Source organism: Dendropsophus ebraccatus, chromosome 5 (genome assembly GCF_027789765.1).
Source record: "Dendropsophus ebraccatus isolate aDenEbr1 chromosome 5, aDenEbr1.pat, whole genome shotgun sequence".
Lineage (NCBI taxonomy): Eukaryota > Metazoa > Chordata > Amphibia > Anura > Hylidae > Dendropsophus > Dendropsophus ebraccatus.
The window spans coordinates 153,529,579-153,557,136 of record NC_091458.1 but is presented as its reverse complement, the minus strand read 5'-3'; the positions used below and the strand labels follow the sequence as shown (position 1 = coordinate 153,557,136).

The following is a 27,558-nucleotide window of genomic DNA, read 5'->3' as shown; positions in this document are numbered from 1 at the left end:
AAATCCATTTGTTTGGGGGGGTTGCTCTGTTTTGTGTTTCTGTTCTTCCCTGTTTGCCATTTCCCAGAATGCAATGCTTTCCCTCATGTGATTATCTTAGCCCCCACCAAATTACAATCAGAAAAATTGGTGCAGCAGCTGCTTCTGGCCGATTAGAGATGGGGAATCAGTCAGGGGATTGGATTATCCATCCCCGCCTCCTGTGACATCACGCCCTGCCCCCTGTCTGCATCATCAGCAAACACACACACAATGTGAGACAGAGGCATGGAAGATTTGTCTCCTAGGGGCGATAGCAGAAGGAGCAGGAGACAATGTGAATGGGCACAGGGGCCATTTTATTTTTTCACTACCTGGATTTCTATCAGCTACCAGTATGGCAGAACCGTACAGACACAGTAATACATTGTATAGACACATCTATATAACTTTTAATGTACTTTTAATAGAAAACAAGTTTTTCTTATCCGGAGATCCCCTTTAATAATTTGGTAGGTATTTTTATTTATTGTACATTTTTTGTGTGGTTGCTTTGCTAATGCTGAAATGAGTAACTGGTGAAGGAGATACTGCCTACATGCACTCAATACAAAGATTAACGTGTTTCAGAATGGTGCTAGATTAATTACCGCCAGAATCGGTAGCATTACACCAGCAATTAAGTGAGCACTAGCATGGTGTGCTGTTAGGGGGAAGTACAGTAAATGAAAAGAATTCAGTAATTACCAGTTATTATTTACCTTTCAGCAGAATGAGTTTCTAGATGTAGACTTCTCACTAACAGCTTTCATTACGAGGCGCCCTTGTAATCTATTGCTTTCTCAAATGCCCAATCTTACGGCTTTCATCTTGCTACTTTATTTCATTATGTTCTTCTGGATTCATTTTAATTCTTACACTTCTAGACTTTTTTTTTTTCTTATTGTCTTGCACTTATTAACACTTCATGCTAAATAATCAAACAATGTAAAATATTTGTATAACTAGGCAATGTTCACACACTTTCTTTTTTTAGCAAAATAACGGCCATTCTTTTCAGTCTTCATTGATTTCCGTTGTCTGAGTTTAGGGAAACCACGGCTGTTAGTTCACACAGTTCATAGAAAAACAGCAGTTTGGACATCAAATTAACGTTCAGGACATTTTTTGGCGGCCATTATAAAGCCAATGATTGTTATTTTAAGTTGTACTTTAAAAATAGCCACACCCAAAAGGGTGTTGAATGTTGCCATCATTCAACCTAAAACATTTTTACTTTTCCCCTATCCACAGGATAGGAGAAAAGTAAGAGATCGAAGACCTCCACTCCCCCGCCGATCTCCCAGCTCCCTTGTTATGAATTGAGCGGCGGGTATGGCATGTGACCCGCGGCTCTATTCATTCCTATGGACCTGCCAGAAAGAGCCGAGTATGCACTCTTCTGGCTTACTCGGCTCTTTCCAGCACCTTCATAGGAATGAATAGAGCCGCGGTTCACGTGCCGTACCGATGTCTCTATTCATAACAAAGAAGCCTAGGACCTGATACAAAGATTGGCGGGGGTAACAAAGAGCAATGACAACCGCCAAAGTATGTTAAATAAAGGTCATTATTTGGTACTCGAAATGAACACGTATGCAATAGAAGGAATAAAGGTTGCACTCACCCAAGGTATCCAGTATCTTCACGTACTTTTATTTCTGCACATCAAGAACTAAAAAAATGGACATAGTGCACCCTGTGGACAACGGCAGACGCAGTTACTCGTGTTTTACTTTGGTATTCGAAATGATGGACGCTATTTTAAGTATCAAGTTGAAAATAGTTGCGTGGACATAGTCTTAAATGTATGTAACATTTGGATGTAACATTTTAGCGAACCAGGACAAAGATGTACAGTGTCATTCTCCTGCACACCCACTCCTGATGACATGCTCATGCTACAACTGCTGGGATAGGAGTAAACTCAGATCCTGGCAGTTCAGGTTACCATAAGGGCCGCAAGCAATAACGACTGTGACATCTAGGTGGTTAGATAGTGGAAGGGAGGAACAACATTGTGGGATGTTATTGGGTGCTTTGGCAGTCAGAGGAAATTATGATGGCCCTATTGTCTTTTGCAAAATGAGTAAAAATATTAGAGTCCTTTTGGATGGCCTGATTAGATCAGCAAGATTCATGCTCGCTTGCAGTGCCTCCACAAGGCACGAATAATTGGGTGGCCATGTAAGAACTGCTGACGTGCACAAAATTGGACCTTTATTGGTCACCCCTACAGAGCATGCTAGACTCTAAATTGCACCAGCACTTACCAGTCCAAGCCAAAGCCATACTATTTCATAATTCTGATGAGGACAGACCGATGTCGCACCTCATGCATATATTTATTTTGGTGACCAAAAGATGCCTCCTGGCCAACTGGCTTCAGCCGACCGTACCCCCTATTTCTGCGATACTTACCCAAGTAAAACATTACCTGAGGATGGACCAGCTGGATGCTGAACAGTGTAAAAAAAAAAAAAAACGATTCATTTCTAAATGGAAACCATTTATGTGCGCATTTCTCAGCGACCAGGAAATCACCCAAACCATCTCACCATTCAGGCAGACGGACTGGTATTTGAGGGCGGACTTGGTAGACTCCTTGGGTAGGCTCAAAGTTTCTTAACCTCTTACTTCTGACTTCTAATTTCATCTCACGTGTGGAGTTTAGTGCACACACACACACTGCTAGCCCACAGGTAAAGCTGCATGACCGAAGGACTTGGAAGGGCTGGTCCGCGAGAAGGGGGGAGGCGAGTTCAGCCAAGAGATAAGAATGCGTCTTACTGTCTTTAAAGGCAAGATGATACTCCTTGTTTTTTTGTTTTGTTTTTTCCCCTTGGCTTTGTGTGTTGTAAAAATCTATATAACTTCTAATTTATTTTGTAATAAAAAATTATTTCCCCCCCTATCTGGAGTTCCCCTTTAAGAGGCTGAAGCGCCTATCAGCTAATAATAAGGAGAGGTACAAAGAAGGGTAGGACTCTTGTCACCTCTCATGATTATTAGCTGGTAGGAGCCACTGCCTTTCCATTGTTTACTTTGGTCTGTACTGCACAATGTTATCCTTTTAGTAGTGGCTGCGTATGATATTACAACTTTGTCCTATTCAAACTGCTGATTGGTAAAGGTGCCATGGGGCAGATCCCACAAAGCTAGTACTGATCCTAAGGATAGACCATAAACTTTTACAACCTAAACAATCTTTTAAAGGTTAAAGAAAAGTGAAAAGCATTACTGAAACTTTATAAGCTGGAGGCTTCAGCCTCTCTCATCTCTTATCAATGACAACAGGTATTGGAAACAAAACAAGTAGACTCGTACATAGGTGGGAAAGGGGTGCTCTGTGTGATTAGACAATGAGAGAATGTTTGTCCAAATACTACATTTTGTTTTGTTGTTTCAAGAGACTTGAGTTAGATCTAGAAAGTTCAGAAATCAGAAAATAAAAAAATAAAAAACGGAAAGCCCTATAATTGGCAACGAAGGCACTGGTGGTAGTTAGCCATGACATCAGGGTACAAAGATACAGTATTGCATTTACAGATACTTTTGTCCCTTGCCGGAATCGGTAGCCATGTGATGTAATTCAACTAATAATTTATCTGAACCAAAACCCTCTAAAATCAAGTCAGTCATCTATACTACGGGTCAGAATAGTAGGGGATTAATTTAATTTGTTTTACCTTATGCACAATATTCATGTATATAGAATCATGGTATGAAAAAGATCTATCGTGAAGACGAATCCCATGGCTGTTATAGATGTGGAGCTCAATTTGCCAAACCTTTTTTTCTTTTCTTTTTAACTTTTCTTTTTATGGATTCTAAAAATGTATCACTTTTCCTTGTCTGTTTCCAGTGTGGATAGACTCTTCCTGATATGCTGTTTGCCTTGACTATGGATAAGTTTCTCCCTGGCCACAAATCCCATATTACTATGCAGAGCGCTCAGTAGCAATCGAATGTGTCTTGACTTTTGCTTCAGATCCCTTTCCCAGCATAGCAGATAGAAGGACTGCCACTGCAAACCCCTCACCCTTATTTATCTACCGTTCACCATATTGGGGTTTATTGTTGTGTTTTTGAACGTTTATATTTGAGTAAACAAATAGGATTAAATATTAATCACTGAATCTCAAACTTCAAAGTCGTAGGGATATAGCGATATCCAATAATATTTAACTAGTTGTATTTGTGAATTGATTAGCAAAATTAGCAATATTCATATCAATTTATAATTATTTGTGCATACTATATCTAGTCCTAACATCCCTTAAAAATGGCATAGAAAAAGAAGCTACAGATTTAACAGAGTCCACTTTATGTAACTGATGTTGCATACTGTATGTAACTTTTGTCTGCTGATGTTGTTTCTTTTTCTGGGACTTCAGCGTATGTAGCTGTGGATCACTTGTTATCTCCTCCGGGACAGCCACCATTCTATTTTAGTCTTTGTTGTTGTTGTTTTTCTTCTCTTTTTACTAATGTTTGTATATTGCATATCATTAAAAAGGGTACTCCGGGCTAGGGTTATTTTTCAGTGTATGGCCGGGGAGGTGGTGGATATAGAAGCCACTGTCCACTTACCTCCCTGGTTCCAGCGTTGGGTCCTGAATTGTGCCACCCCATTGTCCCATCCAGCGGCCACTTCCTGGTCTGAGATTCGGCTTGAGACGTGACATCTCAAAGCAGCTCAGCCTTTCAGCGGTCGTAGCGGAGTCCTGGCTCGGCCGCTGAATGGCTGATCTGCCTGGAGACGTCACGTATCAAGCTGCAGTTTGGACCAGAAAGCGGAAGCCGGACAGAAGAATGGGGCGGCGCGATCCAGGACCCGACGCTGGAACTGGGGAGGTAAGTGACCGGCGGCTTCTATATACACCCCCTCGCGGGCCATACACTGAAAAATAACCCCAGCCCGGAGTACTTAAAGATTCTTTTTTGCTACAAAAATTCTGCCTTTTTCTTTGGTTGGGTAAAATTATATCATAAAAGTTGAGAAGAAACAAAGGACATGTACGTATGTTTATTTAAGAGTAACACATACTAAAAATCTGTGAAAGTTTACTTGTTCTTATTGTATGGAGGTGATGTTGGAGGTCCACAAACATTAATTTTGAGATCTCAATGTGGAGATAAGTCAATAAGTCAATATTATAGTGTGCACGGCAGTGGTGAAGCGTGGGTTGGCACCGAGAGCAATTCAAAGTATCCCCCCTATCCGATGCCCCTAATATTGTAATTATCCCTAATGATGCCCCACCCCCAATGCTAGGGTTAAGATAAACCCCTAATGTTGCTCCTGATATTGTAGTTAATCCCCAATGTTATTTCTATGTCATTATTTCTATGATGACCCCCTGACCGGACACAGGAGGGCGCTGTGTGCATCTTACAACTCTGCTGGCCACATCAGAAGATCTTGGGGGCCGGATGCAACCCAACCCTGCTCTAAACTAATTCCATCTCAATGAGCTTTTATACCCGGTATAACAAACCCTGGTAGAACATGAGCTGGGGTATTCAATTGTAACTGAAAAGTACAATATGTATGCAATGGAAGCCTCTATGTCCTAAATATCAGCCATCAAAGTTGTGACATAATTATTTTCCAGCCACATAGAACAAATATATCTCACTATTACACCCTAAATTATATAGACGGTTCTGGTTGACAATGAAGGTAGCAAGGACTATATGGCAGTTTATTGAAATTTATAGCTTGTTTCACGGCTAAGGCAATGATGAGGTGATTATTAATTAACCAGGGCCGTTAGAAACCTGCTTGGAAAAGGGAGGAAAAGAATACCATGTAAAGAGTAATTACAATGTGGCATTGTGCTAGAACACCGAGTGATGATTTATGAGTCCTTTTAATTGTCATAAATGTCCTACTTTTATCTACAGGCCCAGTGGGAAGGACTGACCGGACGAATCGTGTTCAACAAAACCAGCGGCCTTCGAACAGATTTTGATCTTGATATCATAAGTCTGAAAGAAGATGGCCTAGAAAAGGTACGGACACCGATCATTGACTTAATGTATATGTGTTATCCAGGCAGCACTATCATAGAGTCACCAAGTCTAAATAAACTAAATAGTAGCAAAGAATCACTTACTGGGAAGAGGCTCCAAGTGTATCTGTCAACCCTGACCACCTACTGAGCTTTTGGTACTGCTGGTGGCTAGATATCAATAAAATGCTAGCCATGCATAGTGTCAAGTAGGTGGGACCTATCATTCCTTGGGTATGCCCACTACTTTGCATACTCAGCAATGTGCATTTTGGATACAGCACAGTGAGGTGTAGCAGGGATGGGGCCCAGGAAATTATAGGCCCTGCCTCCTTGACACTAGAGAACCTGATGCAGATGGTGTTATAAGACCCTAGAAACACATTGTCCATATAATCTGCTTTAATAAATGAGTTCTGGGAAACTCACTGTATCCATACTCCCTCCATGATGATATTTGGTCTTTCCTTTGTTCAAAAAAAGAGACCAAACACAGGAAGTTCCCGTCCTTTGCCGCTCACACAAGGAAATACACCTGTCCATCATGCAGGTTGTAGATCAACTGAGGAAAATCAGGATAGTTATATTATTAACTTTTACTAAATATATTATCAGCTCTGCAGCTTACCAGGAGACAATGCTCTTTTTAATGCAACAGTATAGTCAGTATAATGTCACTGTGTGGCTCCAGATGTTTTGGTGCTGTGTGACAGGAGAGCTGACCATACAATGCGACACACATCAGCTGTATATTTGCACAGTGATGAGAGAGACACAGTGGCCATATGTTTAATGTTGAGTTAAACATAGAAAACTTAATATGAAAACTTAAAATAAATAAAGAGTATAAAAAGGGACAGTGCCTCTTTAAAGTTCACCTGGATACATACTAATAATACATACTGCATAATTCATTGTATAGCTGTTTACCGCCACATATGTTGTTTAGATGTCATTTTGCCTTCTAATAATATAGGTGGTTTATATTATAAAGACAAAAAAAATCTCTAATTGATATATCTTTAAAGGAGCATGCAGGTGACATTTTTGGGTGATACATCTTTTTATAGAGAGGTAATATGAGCGTTGGACCCCTTGGGAAAAAGTTAGCAATGTTTATTGAATTAATTTACATGTTGATTGGATGGAAGTGACTATTCTTTGCTGCAATTGAGGGCCAGGAATAGTCTCTCTGATTGAAATTGCATGCTATTCTTGTATGTTAGAGTTCCCACTGGTATACAGCATCTTGCAGAGTGGTATCATATAGCGGAGGAAAATCAAATCTGCTTCTTTATGAAGACTTAGGCTAATAGTTGAACACTGGTGTAAATAAGAGTTGATCTACAGAGTTAAAGGGCAATTACCCGAAGTGTTTTTTAGTAAACAGATAGAGCGATCATTGCGAGACGGTGTAGTTGATGTAATCTGCAGGTAATCTAAGACATCCAATTTCTTCACAGCTGTGCTCCTTACTTTAAAATCCTTTACCTGATGTCTGTGAAGATCGTTTTAGGCACAAGCCACAGCTAAAACACATATACAATACTAAATAAGGGTGGGTTCACACTATGGAACTCGCGCTGATAAGTTCCAGTGGTTTTGATCCCTCGTACCCGCTCACAGCTGTGCTCATCGTCGTCCCATAGACACCATTCTATGGCTGGGCAAATTCTGCCTTCCACCAAAAGAACTGACATGTCAATTCTTTCAGCAGACAGCAAAATTCGCCCATCCATAGAATAGTGTCTATGGGACGGGCGGAGATGCGCGCTGCCGTGAGTGGGTACAAGCCACCAAATCCACCAGAACTTATCCGTGCGGATTCCTTAGTGTGAACCCACCCTAAGGGTATGTGCACACTGAGGAATAGGTGAGGTATAGGTGAGGAATTAAAGCAGAATCCGCTCTTAATTTCAGCTTGAAATTCCTCCCGTAAAATATGAACAGAGCAATGTCCCATTGTGTTTAATAGAATTTCCGCTCTGTTGATTACACTTTCCAAGCAGAATCTCTGCCACAGATCCACTTTTCGCCCAAAGAATTGACATGTAAATTCTTTGGGTGGATTCTGCTAGAGGAATCTTTTAGGAGTCAATGGGGGCTTAAGTTTTGCTTGAATTCCGCTTGCATTCTGCTCGACTTCCGCTCAAATTCTGCTACTATTTTGCCAGAGCTGAATAGGCGAGGAATTTCAAGCAGAAAATTTCCTCGCTGAATACTCACCCTTTCCTCAGTGTGAACATACCCTTAGGGAGCGTTATAACCATAACTTCCTATTTCTCTATCTGCCCTGTGTAAAATGTAAGCTTTGAGGTTTCTCCTCTAGGACTCTTCTGTTATCTCCAAAGTGAAATAACCACTAAGCATTTATTTTCCCTACACCACTATAAATTCCCTGCCAGATCATGTAATAACTGAGAGAGTCTGTATGTAATAGCTTGCCTGTAGGGCCATTGACCTAACAAAGGAGATTAAAAGGGCACTAGGAGTATACCTTTCATGAAGGCAGGCCAAGAGACTTCTACAGTGGACTGATAGCCAGCACTGAGCTGCTTCCCAACATAGCTAAAGGGTTTACCTACAACTGCTACTAGGGGAGACTAAAGCACAGACTTTTTCTTTACAGCTCCTGATGAACACTATGGTAGTGTTAAGCAAACTTCCAATCTCTGTCCGGGTTTGACAACTTTTCAGAACACAAACACTCAGGGTTTAATTCCCCTCTTCATAAAAAAGGTTAGATGCCGCCCTTGGGAGTCCTGGAAAACATACATATAGATTTAGGCTGTATCCATGTTTTCTTGGCAGCCCTAGGACAGCAACCAACTTCTCTGGATGCCAGGAGGTAAATGTCAATTGTTGGGTTTGGATTTTTCTTAGTGCAACAGTGCCGCCACAACAATGGCCGCCAAAATGTAGACTAACACCACAAAAAAAACAAGGAGAAGCCGATGGGGAAAAAAAACCTCATACCTTGAACTCTCAGCCAGTGAGACCAAGTAAGTTTCTCCTTGTTTTTTGTGGTGTCAGTCTCCATTGTGGCGGCCATTGCTGTGGTGGCACTGTGTCTGGGGGTAGTTTGGCTCAGAGCCCAGGGGGGCTCTGTCTGACAGCACTGGAGCTTCTAGTCAACTGGTCTGTTTCCTCCCGTGGTGCAGTTGTTGTCATGGTTGGTGGTCGCTGCGTGGGGCTGCACCATTTTTATCAGGAACCTTGACGTGGTGTGGCTTAGGTCTCAAAATTTAACTAACTTCTGAAATGTTGCTGAGAAACAGATGGTCAGTCATAAGATTGGGTTGTGCGGCCATGTCTATTTATTCTCTCAGTTGAGTAGTATTTACTTATGCTGCCAGGGCTGTGGGGAACATGTCAGTGATGTATACTTACCTGTACCACTCTGCCACAGCTACCAAGTCCCGGGCTTCCCCCCTCTTCGCTGCTGCCATCGATTCCACAACTTCTGGTCATGTGCCACTCCCTCCGTAAATAGAAGCTCAATGTAGACAGTACAGAGTCAATGCTGAGCTTCCATTTTCAGTGGGGGCGGGACGTCACGGAATATTTTGGAATCACTGACAGCAGAGGAGAGTGGGTGGCCCAAACCTGGTAGCTCCAGCGGAGCGGTACAGGTAAGTATGTATCACTGACATGTTCACCGCAGCCCTGGCGACGTAGAAACATCATCCAACCCATTTTAGTAAAATTGTCAAGTCTTTGCATACTTTTATTTTGTTTGTATGGCTAGATTTATTCCTAGAATACCAAATCATGTGTAAGAAATGGTATTCACTTAAATGAAACCTATTTACAGGAAGAAATTCATTGAAAGGAACCATGTTAAAACTACTTGAATCTGTACTTACTGGTGAAAGCAAAGTCGAGTTGCTAGAACTTTTTTCTTTTTATAAAGTGCTTATCTCACAAGCCACAAAGTCACTTCCTAGTATTTACTCCAAGTCTTTCATGTGAAACTGCAGATTAAAGTTGTGGCTTCACAGCATGTGAGCAATGGACCTGAGCTCTCTGAAAGGCAGGTAGGCATCTTAGAGTTTGGAGGACTGATTTATCGAGAGCTTGTGACAGAGCAGTCTTTTTACACTGAAGAGTTTTGATCTCCCATGATGCTTCATGTCTACAGACTTCTGTGCAAGAAGTCATTTGCGATTGATTTTTCTTGATGCTGAGAAGTTTTAATGAAATGTGCAGTATCTGTAGGGACAAAAAGGCGAGAGAATCGTCTTTCTCCAGGTTTTGCATGCATGGCTAACCTTTCTGCAGAAGACGTCCCTACGGTCCCCATCTTATTAGGGTTGCTGTCACTGATTCTACTCTTGAATATAGCATCATAAATCATGGTTTGTGCCTCAACCAGCCCTGACCTAGTCGTCTAGCCATTCTTTGGTACGATGACGGTCTTCTCTCTAAAATAGACATACTGTTAGGAGCTGTAATACTTTTATTCAAATAATTTTAACGGAGCAAATTTTACCAAAGATATTATAATTTTTGACATTTTACAAAGTTATTCCAAGACTCCTTTTGTCTTTTATTAATACATTTACATTAATAATGTTTCTTATCAACCACTCCATATTTTCTATAAAGGATGATTAAGTACATGTAATTTAAATACAGTGGTACCTTGGTTTAAGAGTAACTTGGATTGAGAACGTTTCGCAAGAAGAGCTCACAGTTTATGAGCGTCGCTTTGGTTTAAGAGCTCCCTTTACTGGATAGGAGGGGAGTGGGGGAGGGGCATGGCCTGTATAGCATGGTCGTCCACAGCACTGTCATCTGACCCAGAAAGTCTCCCTCACCTTCCAAATCATAGCAGATCCACTTCAGGCTGGGGCTTGCATCTGAGGACAGACCTGTGGATGATAATCTCTTCATAGCTGTAACTCCTCTCTCTCCAGACAGAGTGCTGCATTAATGTGCCCACATATACCTTACTCATTCCTGCATGCTCCCTGCAGTCTCTGTCAGCCCTTGTGTTTTTCATCCTCTCCATTTCTGTTATAATGCGCCTTCACCTACACTCAGCCATTCACACCTTTGTAATAATGTGCCTGCACTCACCCTCAGCTATACACACTGCTGCTATAATGTGCCTGCACTCACACTCAGCCATTCTCAGCCATACTTCTGACACTTTTGGGTAGTTGTTAGGTCAAAGAGACAAATGGCCACTTAAGTATATCCATCTGTGCCTCCGAAACATAAAAAATGCTTTTAAAGTGCACCTTATAACTTTTAAAATTTAAATCAGCAGGTGATGTGAAATAAAGGAAGTTTGGAATTTACATTTATATATATATATATATATATATATATATATATATATATATATTTATTTATTTATTTTTTTTAAGTTATGCTTTATAACAAAGCTATTCTTACCTGTATCCGGGTTCAGTCTCCTGAAGGCTGCTATATAACAGCTATACTTACTGTATCCAGGTCCAGTCTCCTGAAGGCTGCTATATAACAGCTATACTTACTGTATCCAGGTCCAGGCCCCTGAAGACATCTATATAACAGCTATACTTACTTGTATCCAGGTCCAGTCTCCTGAAGGCAGCTTTTTATTCTTGTGCTGGTTGAAAAAAAGAGAATAATTACAGGAAGTCTTAATCAGTACAGAGTGTCACGGCTCAGTGCATCTGTCAATCCAATGATTGATGCCTTCTCCGTGCACAGATGACCTGGAATTCCTTTGTTAAGTTTCACTTAACAAAAATGACAGCAGCCCTGCAGCCATCGGGATTTCAGGGGGGAGGGGGCAGTCGTGGGGTTCTAGGCTTGCTGCGGGGGGGGGGATGTGTTCAGGTGCTAGTGAGGAGGCGCCCGCCTGAGGTTTGCCTCAGGCAGCAGAGACCCCAGAATCGGCTCAGGTGCTAAGAGTCAAAGAAGTATTCCCAAGCTCTTGAAGTGCGGCAAGTTGGAATGTGTCTCTACTCCTCTTCCAGCCTTGACCTTGCTGGATGGACGTTCATTGACATTTCGCAAGCTACATAAGCTTGAGAAAGCCTCTTTGATACTTTACTCAGAAGAATAAAAGCATTATTCTATATTTCCGAAGCACAGCTGGATATATAAAAGGTACCATATGTCTCCTTGATCTAACATCTATCTAACAATGTCAGCCACTTGGAGCTTGAACTGCAGCTGACAGATTCCCTTTAAACCACTGGCAGATGAAGTGAGCAAAATTGATTTTCTTGTTACAATGTCACCTGTCAAGACGTGGGATTTATCAAGCAGCAAGCGGACAGTCAATCCTTAGAAAGCACAGTCTCAAAATATAATGGGTCAAATGACGTATTTTAAATGTGAGGCATGTATAATCAATAACAGGACAAGAACAATTAACATTTTGTAATGTATCGGAATATTGTCAGTAACAATAACTGATTGAAGAGCCGCTCAGATCAGAAGTAAGTGAATGGAAGTAGGAGGCAAAGTGCGTATATGTGATCCCAGGGGAGGCAATAGAAGGGGGGTGTACAGTTGTTGGCAAAGCAATTGCTGTGTAAACTTGACTGAAGCAGAACAATTAAATTGTATAGTTTGGGGGTCTGCAAGGGTAATAGGTGTGCAGTGTCTAGGGGTAACATTTTTTGGAATATCTTAAAGGTTCAGAATTTCAGTTTACTTAGGCTGGGTTCACACTATGTATATTTGAGGCTGTATTTGTGAGGCTGTATAGCAACCAAAACCAGGAGTGGATTGAAAACACAGAAAGGCTCTGTTCACATAATGTTGTAATTGAGTGGATGGCCGTCATTTAATGGCAAATATTTGCTGTTATTTTAAAACAACGGCTGTGGTATTGAAATAATGGCCGTTATTTACTGTTATATGGCGGCCATCCACTCAATTTCAACATTGTGTGAACAGATCCTTTCTGTGTTTTCAATCCACTCCTGGTTTTGGTTGCTATGAGGACCTGACATGAGGACCAAATACAGCCTCAAATATACATAGTGTGAACCCAGCCTTTGGGTCATTTATACAGGGGAGGCCTTGGGGTAGATAACACCCTTTGCGGAATTTTCTTTCACATAGTCCCTATATAGTAATCGCCCCTGTGTGGGGTGCGAAATAGACATTAGGGAATAAATGAAATTGCGGATGAATAATCAGGATATAACACACTGCTAGTGTAAGATGAAACATTTATATGTAAAGTATACGGCCATACTTTTTCAGATTTGACTCCATTGTGTGTCTACTACGATGGAACCCAGATCTCTTTCCCAGCAGGTTATGTAAGCCAAAGAGCCTCTAAAGATAACATCAATGAGAAGTTACAGCATTAGGTCATGTTCACACAATGTAAATTTTATATTCATAACGGCCATTGTTGCCGATGTGCAACAACGGCTGTGATTAATACACAAGCTATGTGCAGTGCAGTTAGGGGGAATCCCGGACAGGGTGTATATACATAGTATACGCTCTGGCCAGGATTGCTAGTGCCGTGCAAAAAATTGACATGTCAGTTTTCTGTGGCCGCTATTCATTGAATAGCGGCCGCAAAGAACCTGTCAGTTCACCAGCCACACGCTCCATTTTGTGCAGTGGGGAATTGGGATGCGGGCGCACATGGATGCGCCCGCATCCCAATTAATCAGAAATGAAGATCATCTGGCCGATACTGCTGTATTGGGCGGGATGATCTTCTCGGACACCGGCCGTTCTGTGACCCGGCAAGGTCACAGAATTGCTGGTGTCTTACGCCATGTAAACATGTCCTTATACAATATGTTGGTCTATGGATACTGTAGACTATGCCCATGGACAGGGATAGGCAAGCATCAATAGAACAGCACAGTACTTTTCGGTGGGGTATCTGAAATGGATAACTGTAAAAAAGTGGGGTTGGGTTATTCAGAATTGCATATATTACAAACATAGATTTTTTTCTACCAAAAACAGCACCACACCTGTCCTGATGTGCTTAGTAGTACTCAACGTTTCACTTCTGGACAAAAGCATAATCTGTAAGGATGGATTCATATCCAAATCCATTAAGTGTCTCCCACATGGGTGAGTGAGTGCAAAGAGTGCATCAAAAACATTCCTTAGACCACCACAGTGCCACCACCTGCTTGTGTTCTTCCAGCAATGGTTGCAGGGTGGTTGATCCTACATTCGTAAGTTTGAATGTGTTTTTGAAAATGTTCATTGTAACCATTTTCATCATCAAATTGTTCGTGATCGGCAAACACAAACAATTAGCGCCATGCTCGTATAAACATACAAATATTTACGAATATGTTCGCTCATCACTAGATCTCAGTTCAGGGAAAAATAAAAAAATTTTGTAGAGGGGTAAACTGGCAAAAAATACAAAATACAAGTCATAGTGACTACAGTTGAGCAGACCAGTCAAACTGTTCAGGTTTGGTAATTTTCTCATTTTCGGCATTTGAATCCCCACATGTGGGTAGTTGGATGCTTCCCTATGGCTGTATCTATGTTTTTGAGGACTCCCTAGGGTGGCGGCCATGGGGAATCAAATTGCGATCTTTCAGGTTCGGAGCACGTTGCTGAACCCAAACCGTTTGACAGGTGTGCTCAACACTAATAATGGCCAGAAATACTATTGCTCAAGATGACTTATTTTGAACAGTCACCAGAAAAGGCAGGTACAGTATCCTTAAAGGGGTTGGCCACTTAAAATTGCTCAGTGTACAGCATTAGTAAGTATTCTCACTGTATATACTGACTGCAGCTCCCTGTGTACCTCATAGAGCTAAAATCAGACTCCCCTCCTCCAGGCTGTGATGTCCTGCTCTGTGGCGAGTCTGTCCATAAGATGGATGACAAAAAGGAGCATGTGACCATACCCCACCCCACTGTCCTCCATAGGCATATACAGGTTCAGTGGTGGACACTGGGGGGCAGGGCATGGTCACATGCTGCTCCATGTCAGACATCTTATGGACAGACTCGCTACAGAGCAGGGCAGCACAGCCTGGATTAGGGGAGTCTGATTTTAGCTCTATGAGATAGACAGGGAGCTGCTGTCAGTTTATACAGTGAGTACACTTACTAATACTGTACACTGAACTATTTTACTACACAATGGCCAACCCCTTTAAAAGATAAAACACTCCAGAAACAAACATTGGAAAATAGTTTCTAGCCTTCTTCTATGCCATGTGTTTACTAGAGGTGAGCGAACCTGCCGGAATTTCTGGTTCGTGCGAACCAGAAATCTCGGCATCTGACTCCCGCTGTCTGCCGGCTCCGTGCAGCGGATACAGCGTAAGGAACGCCTAGAAAACTGGGATACGGCCTATGGCATAGGCTGAATCCCAGTTTTCCAGGCGTTCCTTAGGCTGTATCCGCTGCATGGAGCCGGCAGACAGCGGGAGTCAGCCGCCGAGATTTCTGGTTCGTACGAACCAGAAATCCGGCAGGTTCGCTCATCTCTAGTGTTTACCCGTTTCTTTTTTCAATCATTCTTTATTGAACAGCAGAACACAATTTATGGTAATTGATATAGTACATTGGTTGCTGTTTTTCCAAGACATGCTGTTCTCGTAATCTGTTTGTTGAGTCAACACGAGTATCCATAACAGGGATATGCAGGTGCATCTCTCAGTCAATAGGTAATCCTACAATAAACTGGATGAGCTTCTATGGAGACTTGTCTTTAACCCATACCTGAACATATTACCAAAGCTCGGAAGGGCTCACTAATAAATGTCAAATAATGCAAACAAAATAGCATTATAAACCCTGTAGCTGATGCTTACACAGATCTACAGATCTGATTCATGCATTCTCATCTGGAGTATTTATTCTTTAAGCCGCTGTGATTCATTTTTTCTCATTGTACGTTATATGAGGTGATGACACTCGTGGGTGGTATTTCTGTAGTTTCTTTTATTCAGTAGCAGTAAGTGTTGTATTCTTTCTACAAATACAAGGTGAACTATACATGGACGTCTGTGTTTCCTAGTCAGAATGATATTTAATGAGTACTCATAAGTGTTTACTCATAAGTGTTCAAGCATGTTTGACAGAGACTCTCTGTGAGCGAGGTTCTGCTCCAGACTAGAGATGAGTGAATAGTGAAATACTCGATTATTCGAAATTCAATTCAAATAGCTCCCGATAATCGTATATTCAAACAAATATCGAATCCCATCATTGTCTATGGGAGAAAAATACTTGGGACCTGGAAATCAATATTCGACCACTAGGAGGTCACCAAGTGCACAATGAAACCTCAGGAAATGATGCTAACACCTCTGGAATGCTGTTGTAACAAAACAAAAATTTTACGTAAAATTAATGCTAACTATACATCAGTAGTAGCAAGATAACACGTATTATCCCACACTCACAGTATACAGCCGTATACCGGATATATAATTGTTTTTTAAAATAATAAAATTAAAGGGCTGGTCAACGCCTTTACAGGATGCAAACTGTGCAAATCAGTAGTAGCAAGATAACAGGTATTATCCCTGTAGATGTCTGAACACACTGCCTGTCTCACAACAGCTTCTAAATATATGGATTTTATACTTTCAGCCCTAACAAGGGCTTTTGGGGGTCCCTCCCTACCTAGCTTCACCTAAAAGCTCTCTCTCCCTGGAATACAGCCTGTCCCTCTCTAGCTCCAACCAGCAATTGACACAAATCTTAAAGCGTAACTGTCATGTTTTTTTTTATTGCAGAAATCAGTAGTCTAAGCGATTTTAAGAAACTCTGTAATAGGTTTTATCAGCCAAAAAAGCCTCCTTCTGTACTCAAGAAGCAATCTCCCAGCCTCCCCCCCTGACTTCTTATCTGTGCATTATCAGGCAAACATGTCTTCATTACGGACTAGCCAGTGAAGACGGGCTCTGCTCTCTCCATTGTAAGCCTATGAAGGGGGGAGGGGCTGAGGGGGATGAGGGAGCAGGAAGAGGTGACATGCAGGTCAGCTGTTTGTAGACTCTCTGGGCACCTAAAACGCTAAATTCAGGTGTCAGAAAGGTCAGTGCTTATCTATGAACTTACTGAGAGAAGATTGCAGGGTGTTGTGCTGTGCAGGACTGCTCCGTGCTCACTCACTCCTAACAGCCCTTCTCCTCTCCATAGCCACATAATGGAGACAGAAATCCTGCTTCATCTGATATGAGGGGGGAGGCTGGGAGATTGCTTTTTCAGTACAGAAGGAAACTCTTTTAGTACATAAAACCTATTACAGAGTTTCTTAAAATCGCTTGTACTATTGATATTTAATGTTTTCAGAAAAATGACCCTGATATGACAGTTACGCTTTAAATCCACTATTCTTATATTCAGGAGGTGACGTAGTTTAGCCTGCCAATCACAGTTAGAGGGTTTTTCTTTTTAAGTCCTGCCTATTCCTAGTGTCTGTCCTCCCCCCCCCCCCCATGCATGTTTATTGGCTGGAAAAAAACACCAGAAGGGGTGGGAGGGCGAATCAAATTTTTACTGCGATATCGTTCGAGTATTCGAACGCAATTGAATAGCACAAATTTGATCGAATACTATTGGCTCATCACTACTCCAGACTTGTTCAGAAACAGGCGAACCAACTTGCAGTTAATTCTGTTCTCTTAAACATCATCTTTTTCTTTTTAAAATTTTAAGCATTATGCAATATAGTTTGAGCTGTGGGCACATTTTTTAAAGCTGCTTGCGCTCTGCTTCTCTGCTTTCCTATAGCTGTAAATAGCTTTCCTGAATGTCATACCTGATGCCACAGATGGAGCATCAGGTATAGCATCTAGGAATCCTACCTATGGTTATAGACCAGGAGAAGAAGCTGTATACACGGCACTGACATGGCGTTGCTTTTCTCTGCTCCTGCACTGCTTTCACCTTTAATGTAAAGTTCTAAATCGCATTAAAACAGCTAAACACCTGCTGCTCCTTATATTTACATGTCCACGCTCCCTCTGAGTCCTTCTTCTCCGGTGCCGGCCTACTGTGAAGGCCCGCTCAGCCAATCATAGGCTGATTAGGACGGGAGAGAAGATGTCAGAACGGGACCAGAGAGCCACCAGGAGATACCGGAGCAAAAAGTTTGGAATGAATCTGGGTTTGGGTGGCGCCGTTCGCTCATCTCTATTTTTTACATGACAAACAAGCCCCTCCAAATTGTAGCCATCAGATGATCAGCTGATCCAACATCCTGGTGGATCCTGTAAGCCCAGTTTGTAGAACTAGAAAGAGGCCAAGAGAGGCCATTGCTAGTATAAGGACCATCTTTCTGAGGTTCTAATGGTTTCCTAATATCACTTGCCCATCCTTTTTGTTGCCAAGACGTGTCTACACAATGTCAGCTCCACAGATTTCCTTATGTGTCAGCATTTTCTCCCTTAACTTGGACTTGGCTGTTAAAGCTCAAGGTTTTTTTTTTTTTCTTCCACACACATCAGTCATAAATGGAACTGTGTACTTGACAGTACACATCACACTACAAATGTTACATCCACGCTTCAATTCCAGCCTCTGTCCATAAAGTATGGCAGAGGCTGCACTGTTGACTGTTATTCTGTACATATTTTATATTTTATCTTGAGCTAGTCTGAACACTGCTCTATATTACTTTTTGCTGTGTTAATTGGATTCCACCTCACCCCTCTATTCTTCCAGCTGACTTTGTTCTGGGCTACAGATGGTTAATCTAGTTGTGTAGTTAAGCAGTTCCTTCACCACTCATATTCCTTCCTTACAAGTTTGTGTGGTCTGGATGTCAGAGGACTGGTCCAATGACACCCTGACCAGGACTCTGACATCAAATAAGAATACCTCTGGCCTCTGCTCAATGCTTGCTATGAGTCGTTTTTGGATTTGGCTGACATTTACCTGGATTGCTATTTTGGATCTTCTGACTTCTATCTTACTCTTCTCTGACTTCCCATTTCTCTGCTGACTCTACTGTATTGGCCCCTTGGTTCTCTGACCCATTTCTGTACGTCCATTCTTTAGTGTTTGTTTGTTTGTCTTAGCGTGCAATATGGCGTAGGAATACGTTGTCTCGTCTTAGAGTGCAATATGGCGTAGGAATATGTTATCTCTTCTTAGCGTGCAACACGTTATCTCGTCTTAGTGTGCAATATGGCGTGGGAATATGTTGTCTCATCTTAACGTGCAATACGCTGTCTCGTCTTAGCGTACAATATGGCGTGGGAAGGGCAAGTAGGTAAGGACAGTTGGAGGGCATAGAGCTAGGGCTCACTGTCATGTCTTTCCTGCCTATATACTCTGGTCGTATGTTGCTTACAACAAATCTAAAGAAAAAAAGTTTAAGATAAGGCTTTAAGAAAGCAGGCTGTGTAGATATTTTAGAGAAAATTGCAGATTTGTAAATATCTTGATGACCAAATAGCCCTAATAACGCATCATTTGAGATTTAGGTCTTGCTACCTTGAAATAGCTTATAGGGTATACTTATCTGGCTTTCTTGGATCATTACACTTGTTTTATTGTGCACATCATTGTGATCACTGTTATTAAAATACTTTACATTTGCTTGATTTAGCAACCACTACAGTGCATGCTCATATTGTTCATATTAGCCTTCCATTGCCACATTCTTGAACCCCCAACCTATTCCAACCTTCTGGTTGCTGCTGGCGGACTAAAATAATGTGCTGTATTATACCTATTTAATGTTGCCTCGGGAAATCCTCTACAATTTTCTTTTCATTTGTATGTGTCATAAAATTTTACACTTTTATATTTATGTATTAAAAACTTGTCCCCCAGCGGACTGATCCGTGTTTGCTTTTTCATTATATTCTCAACAAAAATTGAACAAACTTAAATGAAAGTGTTGAAAATCAAACATCAACAGTTCTGGTGATGCTTGATTTTTAAATTATGAAGCATCTACTCAAGTCCTTAAAGGGGTTGTCCGGTGAGCAGAAGATGGCTAAAGTCTTCTACTCACTGGCACCAAAACGTTCGCTTCCTCCCTTAAGAGATATTGGGGGCAGGACTAAGTTGCGATTATTTTATGCGGGTGAAACATGCCTACACCCACTGTCCAATAACTGTACAGTGTCACTGCAATATTGATGATCGTGACTGGGAATCGCCACCGCCCCCCCCACCCAAATCTCAAAAGGCTTACTTCCGAGGCATGGAACCTCAGCATGTGAGTGCCGGAAAGAAGAAAGCTTCAGCCATGTTTTGCTTGCCAGACAATCTAGGTGAATCTTATAATAAACTTGCACATATGGAGCCTAAAGAATATGCAAGAGTCCGAATCAGTGTCGTTGCTCCCAGTCACATGCATATTCATCAGGCGGCATCAGAAGTGTGCAGGAAAATGGTTTCTGTAGGGGTGCTGGGCACACCTCCAGCGCATTAGACAAGGTCATTAGCATATCTCTTGAATTTTTTTATTTGCCCATATGTAAAAATTTGATATGTGCAAGGTTAGTGCTAGAGTCACTTTAATTGGATTTTCCCACTACACTTTTCACTTATCGATGGGATAGGTAGTAAATGTTTGAACACTGAAATCCTTACCTTTCACATTTTAGGACCTCTGTTCCTTCTACCCGTATAACTGCTTTGAGGAAGATATTAAATAGAATGACAAATAAAAAGTCCCCGAGAGTCATTGAAAGGAATGTTCCATGTAAAAGTCAGATATTTAACAAGATTTCAAAAACTTATAATATGTATACCTGTTACACCTTTCTAGGTGGGAACATGGAACCCCAATGAAGGATTAAACATCACTGAAGTTGCTAAAGGACGAGGACCGAACATCAGTGAATCGTTGACAAACCGAACGCTCATCGTCACCACAGTGCTGGTAAGATTGATAGTTTTTAACCCTATTGTTATTTTTATTTTATTTTTGAACTAATAGCAGTGATAGAATTGGTTTGCCTAGAAAACAACAAAGAATCGAGGGAAAAAAACACACCTAAAAACAGATATACAGATACAGAGCTAAACATATATTTAGACTACCACTTGTCATGGTCTGTTCTCCAGATCATCTCCTTTTGTAAGGTTCTTTGTACCTTCATTCTTCATTATATTTTTTATTTTTTACGGAATCTTTGTCACATTATATTCAAATTCTTTCTCCGTCAGCCAATTTATTCTTATGTTATCTTTATATTTATATCAAGTTAAAGATGCCTTATTCCGTTACGTAGAAAATTTCTAATACCCTGCAAGAAGGATCCCCTGATTGTGATGGAGTTTAATCACATGGAAAAGCCAGTGGATGAATTTCTAGATGAGCGACTTCCTATTTTATTTTGCCTTCTCTAGATGCTAATATTAATATGACTTATTCAAGGAGAGATATATGACCCAAGCAGCAATAACCCCTCTCCCACAGCAATTTCACAGCTCAGAATATTCCATATCGAGGGCACCTCTAGCCACAGAATCGATTTAGAAACGAAGTTGATGCCTTCAAATACAATGCCTGTCCATTTTTAGAAATAAATAGGGAAAGAAGCCGCAAGAAAGAGCTTCATGCAGTTAAGAGTTATCCCAACACGAAGATGTAAAATGAAAAGTACATTACACGATTTTAACATCTACAGCTATTAAAATATGCATAGTGCTATTCCGTGACAGCGGAAAATTAATAGCAGCCTATGATTTATAAAAGCTGTTGGCTCTCTAATAATTGCATATTTGCATTTTATAAATACATTACTATAAATACATTTTTATTTCTTCTCCACGAGGGCAGGGCGTACACAGATGTGTACACTATATTTTATGCAGACGCAGTATGTCCCCGTTCTATGGAGCTTGCCATTTGATTCTGTTGTTTGGAAAGTATTGACCTTCACAAAATCGTTCCTGTAGGTGAGGAGGGCAGCACAAATGAACCGGGCCGGAAAAAGACGCAGAGAAACATTTTATATTCCGAAAACAAGGGAGTATAGCATAGAGGCAAAGAGCATGGTCTAGCTGGGGAAGGGGGTCTATGGTTTAAATTGAGACACTGGGGCAAGAGTAAGGGCCTTATTATAAAGGACCATATTATGGATAATTGAGTTCCAATCTGCTGGATCGGCTCTCACTTACTCAGCCTATTAAGTGGCTCAATAATCGGCGCAATGTCCTTGCATCCCTTCCTTGCCATAAAGGGAACGAATCACAAAGTGTTTAATTTTTTTTTTTTTTTTTTTACACTTTACTTAGATTACTATTTAGATTTATTTTTTCTAAATATACTTAATTATTTTTGTGCTCGCATTTAGTTTATATTACCACTTTTTTATTGGTTTGTGACAACTCTTTTGAAAAGTCGTTGCAAGCTCGGAACTTCCCAACATGCAGAGCTGCGGGATGGGATGCCACTATCCTTTGCCCACCGCTCTGTCAATACACAGTGATCTTGACTGACTGCCCCGTCCCAGCAGCTGTGAGTTGGTGAATCCCCAGTCCCAGACGGTCAGTGCAGGATTCACCTGTCCGGGGAGTGCAGCAGTGCAGGGGTAATGGCTGGAGTGTGGCGGGAGTGTGGCGGTCCCTCTCTCCCCTCTTCGGCAGTATGTAGGAATTGGACAATGGTTATGTCGGGGCGCCACCATTTTGGTGACGTCACTGTGTACCCGCACTGGAACGCACCGCTGGAACACAGTGACGTCACCAAGATGGCGGCGCTCTGACATTACAGCATCAGGACAGAGATTAGGTAAAGTATTAGATACAGACTACAAAGGCAAAGACACTACAAATACACTGACCAAGTGACCAATACACTTTCTAATAAGGGTCACTTAATATTATATGATAGGTTCTGTCTACGCTCCCTGGTGTTCTGGATCTTCTGAGCCAGTCTCTAAAGTGATAGGCTGCTCAGCCAATTACTGGCCATGGCACTGTCCCATCTCAGTCAGTGACTGGCTGAACGGCTGTCACTTCAGAGGCCGTGTCAGAACTTCTCAGAAGGTTGTGGGCAGAGGACAGAAGGGTAAAGAACACCAGAGAGAGTGTGGACAGGTATGTATAAGTTTTATTATTTTTTTTACACTTTCATCAGCCGTCGACCGCACTTTTCTATGACACATAGCGATGCGGGGCTGGCAACCAATGATTTTTAGGCAGGATTAAAGAGCACAATCAGCCGATGATTGTTTTAATCTGCTGATCATTGTCTTTATTATATGGAGCCATAATCTGCTGAATATGCCTGTTTGGGCAGATTATTGCTCCGTGTGATAGGGCCCTAAGAAATGATGTAGAGGTCATTTGGTAATAGTAGATGTTGAGACCTCTCATAGCCAGGAGTTATAATCCGGTGGTAAGAAAAAAGTGATATTTTCTTTCCAGTCTGATATGGTGCCTTCTGCTGCCACCTCTGTCCATGGCAGGAGAGGCGTTCTGTTAGGATTTGCTATTGTTCCGAAACAGTTCCTGTCACGGACAGAGGTGGCAACAGAGAGTACCATCACACAGCCAATCCCTGCACTGTCTCGCCACAGCCAGTGATTGGCTGAGTAGGTCATCACTGGGCAAGGGACCTGGAGAAGCAAGCAGGAGGGTACCGGGGCAGCGTGGAAAGGTAAGTATGGTCCTGTTATTATTTTTAGCATCGCAGCAGCTAAATATCCTTTTACAAGGCTATGGCTCTATATTCTTGCAGTGGAATTAAAATCCATTGCAAGAATAAAGTGCCATATACTTTAATAGTAATAATCAGTATAATAATGTATTTCATTGCGAAACTTAAAACAGTATGCGTAAATTTACCCTCAGATAAAACTATAGTGCTGGTCTATGCTGTTTTTTTTTTCCCTCTCACTCATAGGGCTAGAATTCTATTTTGCTTTGCTTTGTAAATCTTCCCCCAATGTATTAAAAAAAGGTTCACAAACATAAATTGTAATAATATATATAAATATTATTTTTTACACAGGAAGAGCCTTACGTTATGTTTAAAAAGTCAGATACGCCACTTTTTGGAAAGGACCGGTTTGAAGGCTTTTGCATCGACCTCTTAAAGAAAATTTCTGAAATCCTTGGATTTGAATATGATATACGTTTAGTTGAAGATGGCAGATACGGATCTCAAGACGAAAAAGGACAATGGAATGGCCTAGTCAAGGAGCTCATTGACCATGTAAGTGATTATTTTAAAGTTACTGTAGTTTTTATTATTTTGACAAACGAACAACAGGTTCCAGCAGCACCAGAAAAAAAAAAAAAAAAAAATGAGTGGGTGCTTGTCTCACCGAACCGGACCCAGGTACGTATAATCCTCCAGAGGAAACCATGTGGAGACAGCACGTCCAAAAAACTTTGCTTTTATTCACACCAGTGCAACGTTTCGGCTCTTATTGTAGCCTTTCATTATTTTGAAAGACTAAACCAATCAATTACCTTTAGTGTTAAGGCTGTGGTCAAGTGATTTTTTTTTCTTTTCTTGTATGCAACAATTTTGCAGCAAATTGTGCAAAATTGCAATCACCGCAAAATGGTGGGAATTTTGCTGCAAAAACATCATGTGTGACCACAGCCTTTGGGGTTGCCCACTGTGTTGCAAACAGCTCAAGGTATTCCCTTTAATAGTAGCTAAAGCTCGATAGTTAATATGGGAACATTTCGCTGTAAAAAGACTTAGCTTTAGATTATTGTGAAAAGACACCTTCAAGGAGTAAAGATGAGCGAACCTCAAGCACAATCGAGTTTGTCTAAACCCAGACGCGCTGCATTTGATTACCACTGGCTTAAGAAGTTGGATGCAACCTTAGGGAGTCTGGAAAAAACATTGATACAGTCTATGATCTGACTGTATCCATGTTTTCCAGGTAGCCTTAGGGCTGCATCCAACCTCTTTAGCCACCAGTAATCAAAGCTCCAAGACCCGAGCATGCTTTTTTAGGTAATTTATAATCAATAAATTGTATATTATTACCACTGGCTTAAGAAGTTGGATGCAACCTTAGGGAGTCTGGAAAAAACATTGATACAGTCTATGATCTGACTGTATCCATGTTTTCCAGGTAGCCTTAGGGCTGCATCCAACTTCTTTAGCCACCAGTAATCAAATCTCCAAGACCCGAGCATGCTTTTTTAGGTAATTTATAATCAATAAATTGTATATTATTTTTACATTGGAAATATGTTTTGATTTGTAGATGTATAAACATCCACCATCAACCATAAATAAAAAACGCCGACAGGTGAGGAGAATAACACTGTTATACACGGATGTCCACGCAACGTAAGTTCAGTACTAATCACGGCTGTTGTTGCAACGGCTGTGATTAGTGCGGAACTTACGTTGTGCTGAAGGCTGAGGGAATCTCGACTGGAGTGTATACACATAGTATAAACTCTGGCTGGGATCCCTAGCGGCGCCGTAGAAAACTGACATGTCTGTTTTCTGCGACCGCTATTCATTGAATAGCGGCCACAGAAAACCCTGTCAGTGCACACAATGGAGCGTGCGCCCGCATCAGAATTCAGCAGCGCTAAAGATCATCCGGGTGGTACTGCAGCCGGGACGATCTTATCTGACACCGGCCGTTCTGTGACCCGGACGTGTCACGGAACAGCCGGTGTCTTACAAAATGTGAACATAGCCATGTACTGTATAAAATTACATTGGCAGCTGTCAGAGGGTTGGGATAAGTTAGGGTGCAAATGAACAGTCAGTCCATGAAGTTAATGTGTTTGAGGCAGGAAAACTAAACATAAATAGGACAGGAGTGACTTTGAAAATGACCAAACTGGGATGACTAAAAATGTGTGGATCAGAGCACCTCCAAAGGTATTGGGGAATGTTCACCATATGAACTGGTCCGTAGCTACCAAAAATAGACCAAGAAAGGATAGCTAGAAAAACAGTGGCACGGTGATATCATGGAAAACAAAAGACTAACCAATTTACCCTTGCAGGCATTTAGCTATTTTACAGTGGTTAGGAAAGGCCACTCATTTTAATTACCTTTCCTTACTCCCCCGATGTCCATCTTCTCCAGTGACAGCGCGCTTGGCCAAGTGCTGTCTAGATATGAGTGAACCTGGAGCATGCTGGAGTCCATCCGAACCCGAACTTTCGGCATTTGATTAGCGGTGGCTGCTGAAGTTGGATAAAGCCCTAAGGCTATGTGGAAATCATAGATATAGTCATTGGCTGTATCTATGTTTTCCAGACAACCTTAAAGCTTTATCCAAGTTCAGCAGCCCTCGCTAATCAAATGCCGAAAGTTCGGGTTCGGATCCACTCGAACCCGAACCCGGTTCGCTAATCTCTAGTGCTGTCCCATCCCAGTCACACTGTGATTGGCTGAGTGGGCTGTCACTCTACAGGTGGCTGTAGACACTGGAGAGCCAAAGAGGACAACGGGGGAGCGCAGACAGATGAAAATATACTTTTTTGTTGTTTTTTTTAGATGTGTGGCCACCCACTATCTTCTCGAACCTGTCCAAACTTTGCAAAAAATATTAGCAAAGTTTGGAACAAATCTGGGTTCGGGAGACTTGACTCGCTCATCACTAGCCCTGTCAAAGTACTTATGCTGACCCTTCTCCACTGCCAAAAGCACTGACAATAGGCACATGACCATTGGAACTGGACTAGGGAACAATGGAAGAAAGTAGCCTGGTCTGGGGGAAGAAAAAAAAAAAATCACTTTTTTGACCAATATAGGTAGCCTGGTGCATGTGCATCGCTGACATGTAAAAAAAATAGCACCAGGATGCACTATAGGAAATAGACAACCTGGTAGTGTAATGCCCTGGGGAATAATCTGCAGATAAACCCTACAATTCATGCGGATCTTACTTTGACGTGTATCACCTTGTAGACCAAGTAAAACTATTTATAGTAATAATTAGCAAATTTTGTTCAGGAACAGTTTGAGAAACATGACAAAGAGTTCATTAAAGAGCTAGAAAAGAAGTTCCAGACCGCTCTACCAAAATTATGCAGACATATCACATGAGGTCTATATACCTTCTAATTTAGGTTTCCAATGGAGAAGTTCATGCAATCTGCCCTGATCTGGACATGCAGGGCAAAGGTACAAAACAGAAAAGCAAGATTCCAGCAAAAATCTTTAATCCAAGTTCTTTGTAAAACTCATACAGGGTAGCATTATCAACGCGTTTTGAGTTGAAAATTTTGTCTTTTATTACAGCATAGTGGCGGAACGGTCGGTGTCAGAAAAGATCATCTCGCCCGGTACTGCAGTTCCGGCCGGATGATCTTTACTGCCGCTGAATTCGGAGGCGGGTGCATCCGTGTGCGGCCGCATCCAAATTCCCTGCTGCTTACAATGGAGCGTGCCGCCGGAGCCGCACGCTCCATTGTATGAACTGACAGGGTTTTCTGCGGGCGCTATTCATTGAAGATTGAAGATACCAAAACTTGCAAACAAATTTTTATTTGATCCTTGCCATGTTTAAACCAGAAGATTATCTCTTAAATTTTACGTTTTTTTTTTTGCATAATAATCGCCCTGTAAAAGACCCAACCTCACAGCTTATAAAGAATGTGCTGTTAGCAGATACCAGAGGAACCTTCAAAGGTCTTACGAAG

At 41.5% G+C, this 27,558-nt stretch overlaps 1 protein-coding gene across 1 annotated transcript in view; it reads left to right on the top strand.

Moving 5' to 3' along the window:
• The window catches only part of GRIK3 (glutamate ionotropic receptor kainate type subunit 3), a 379,534-nt gene that overhangs the window by 263,641 nt on the left and 88,335 nt on the right, over positions 1 to 27,558 (top strand). Inside the window, exons 8-10 of the mRNA XM_069972662.1 lie at positions 5,929 to 6,036; positions 20,734 to 20,847; positions 23,929 to 24,132. Coding sequence (XP_069828763.1) covers positions 5,929 to 6,036; positions 20,734 to 20,847; positions 23,929 to 24,132 — 426 coding nt within the window. The remainder of the gene's footprint in view (positions 1 to 5,928; positions 6,037 to 20,733; positions 20,848 to 23,928; positions 24,133 to 27,558) is intronic.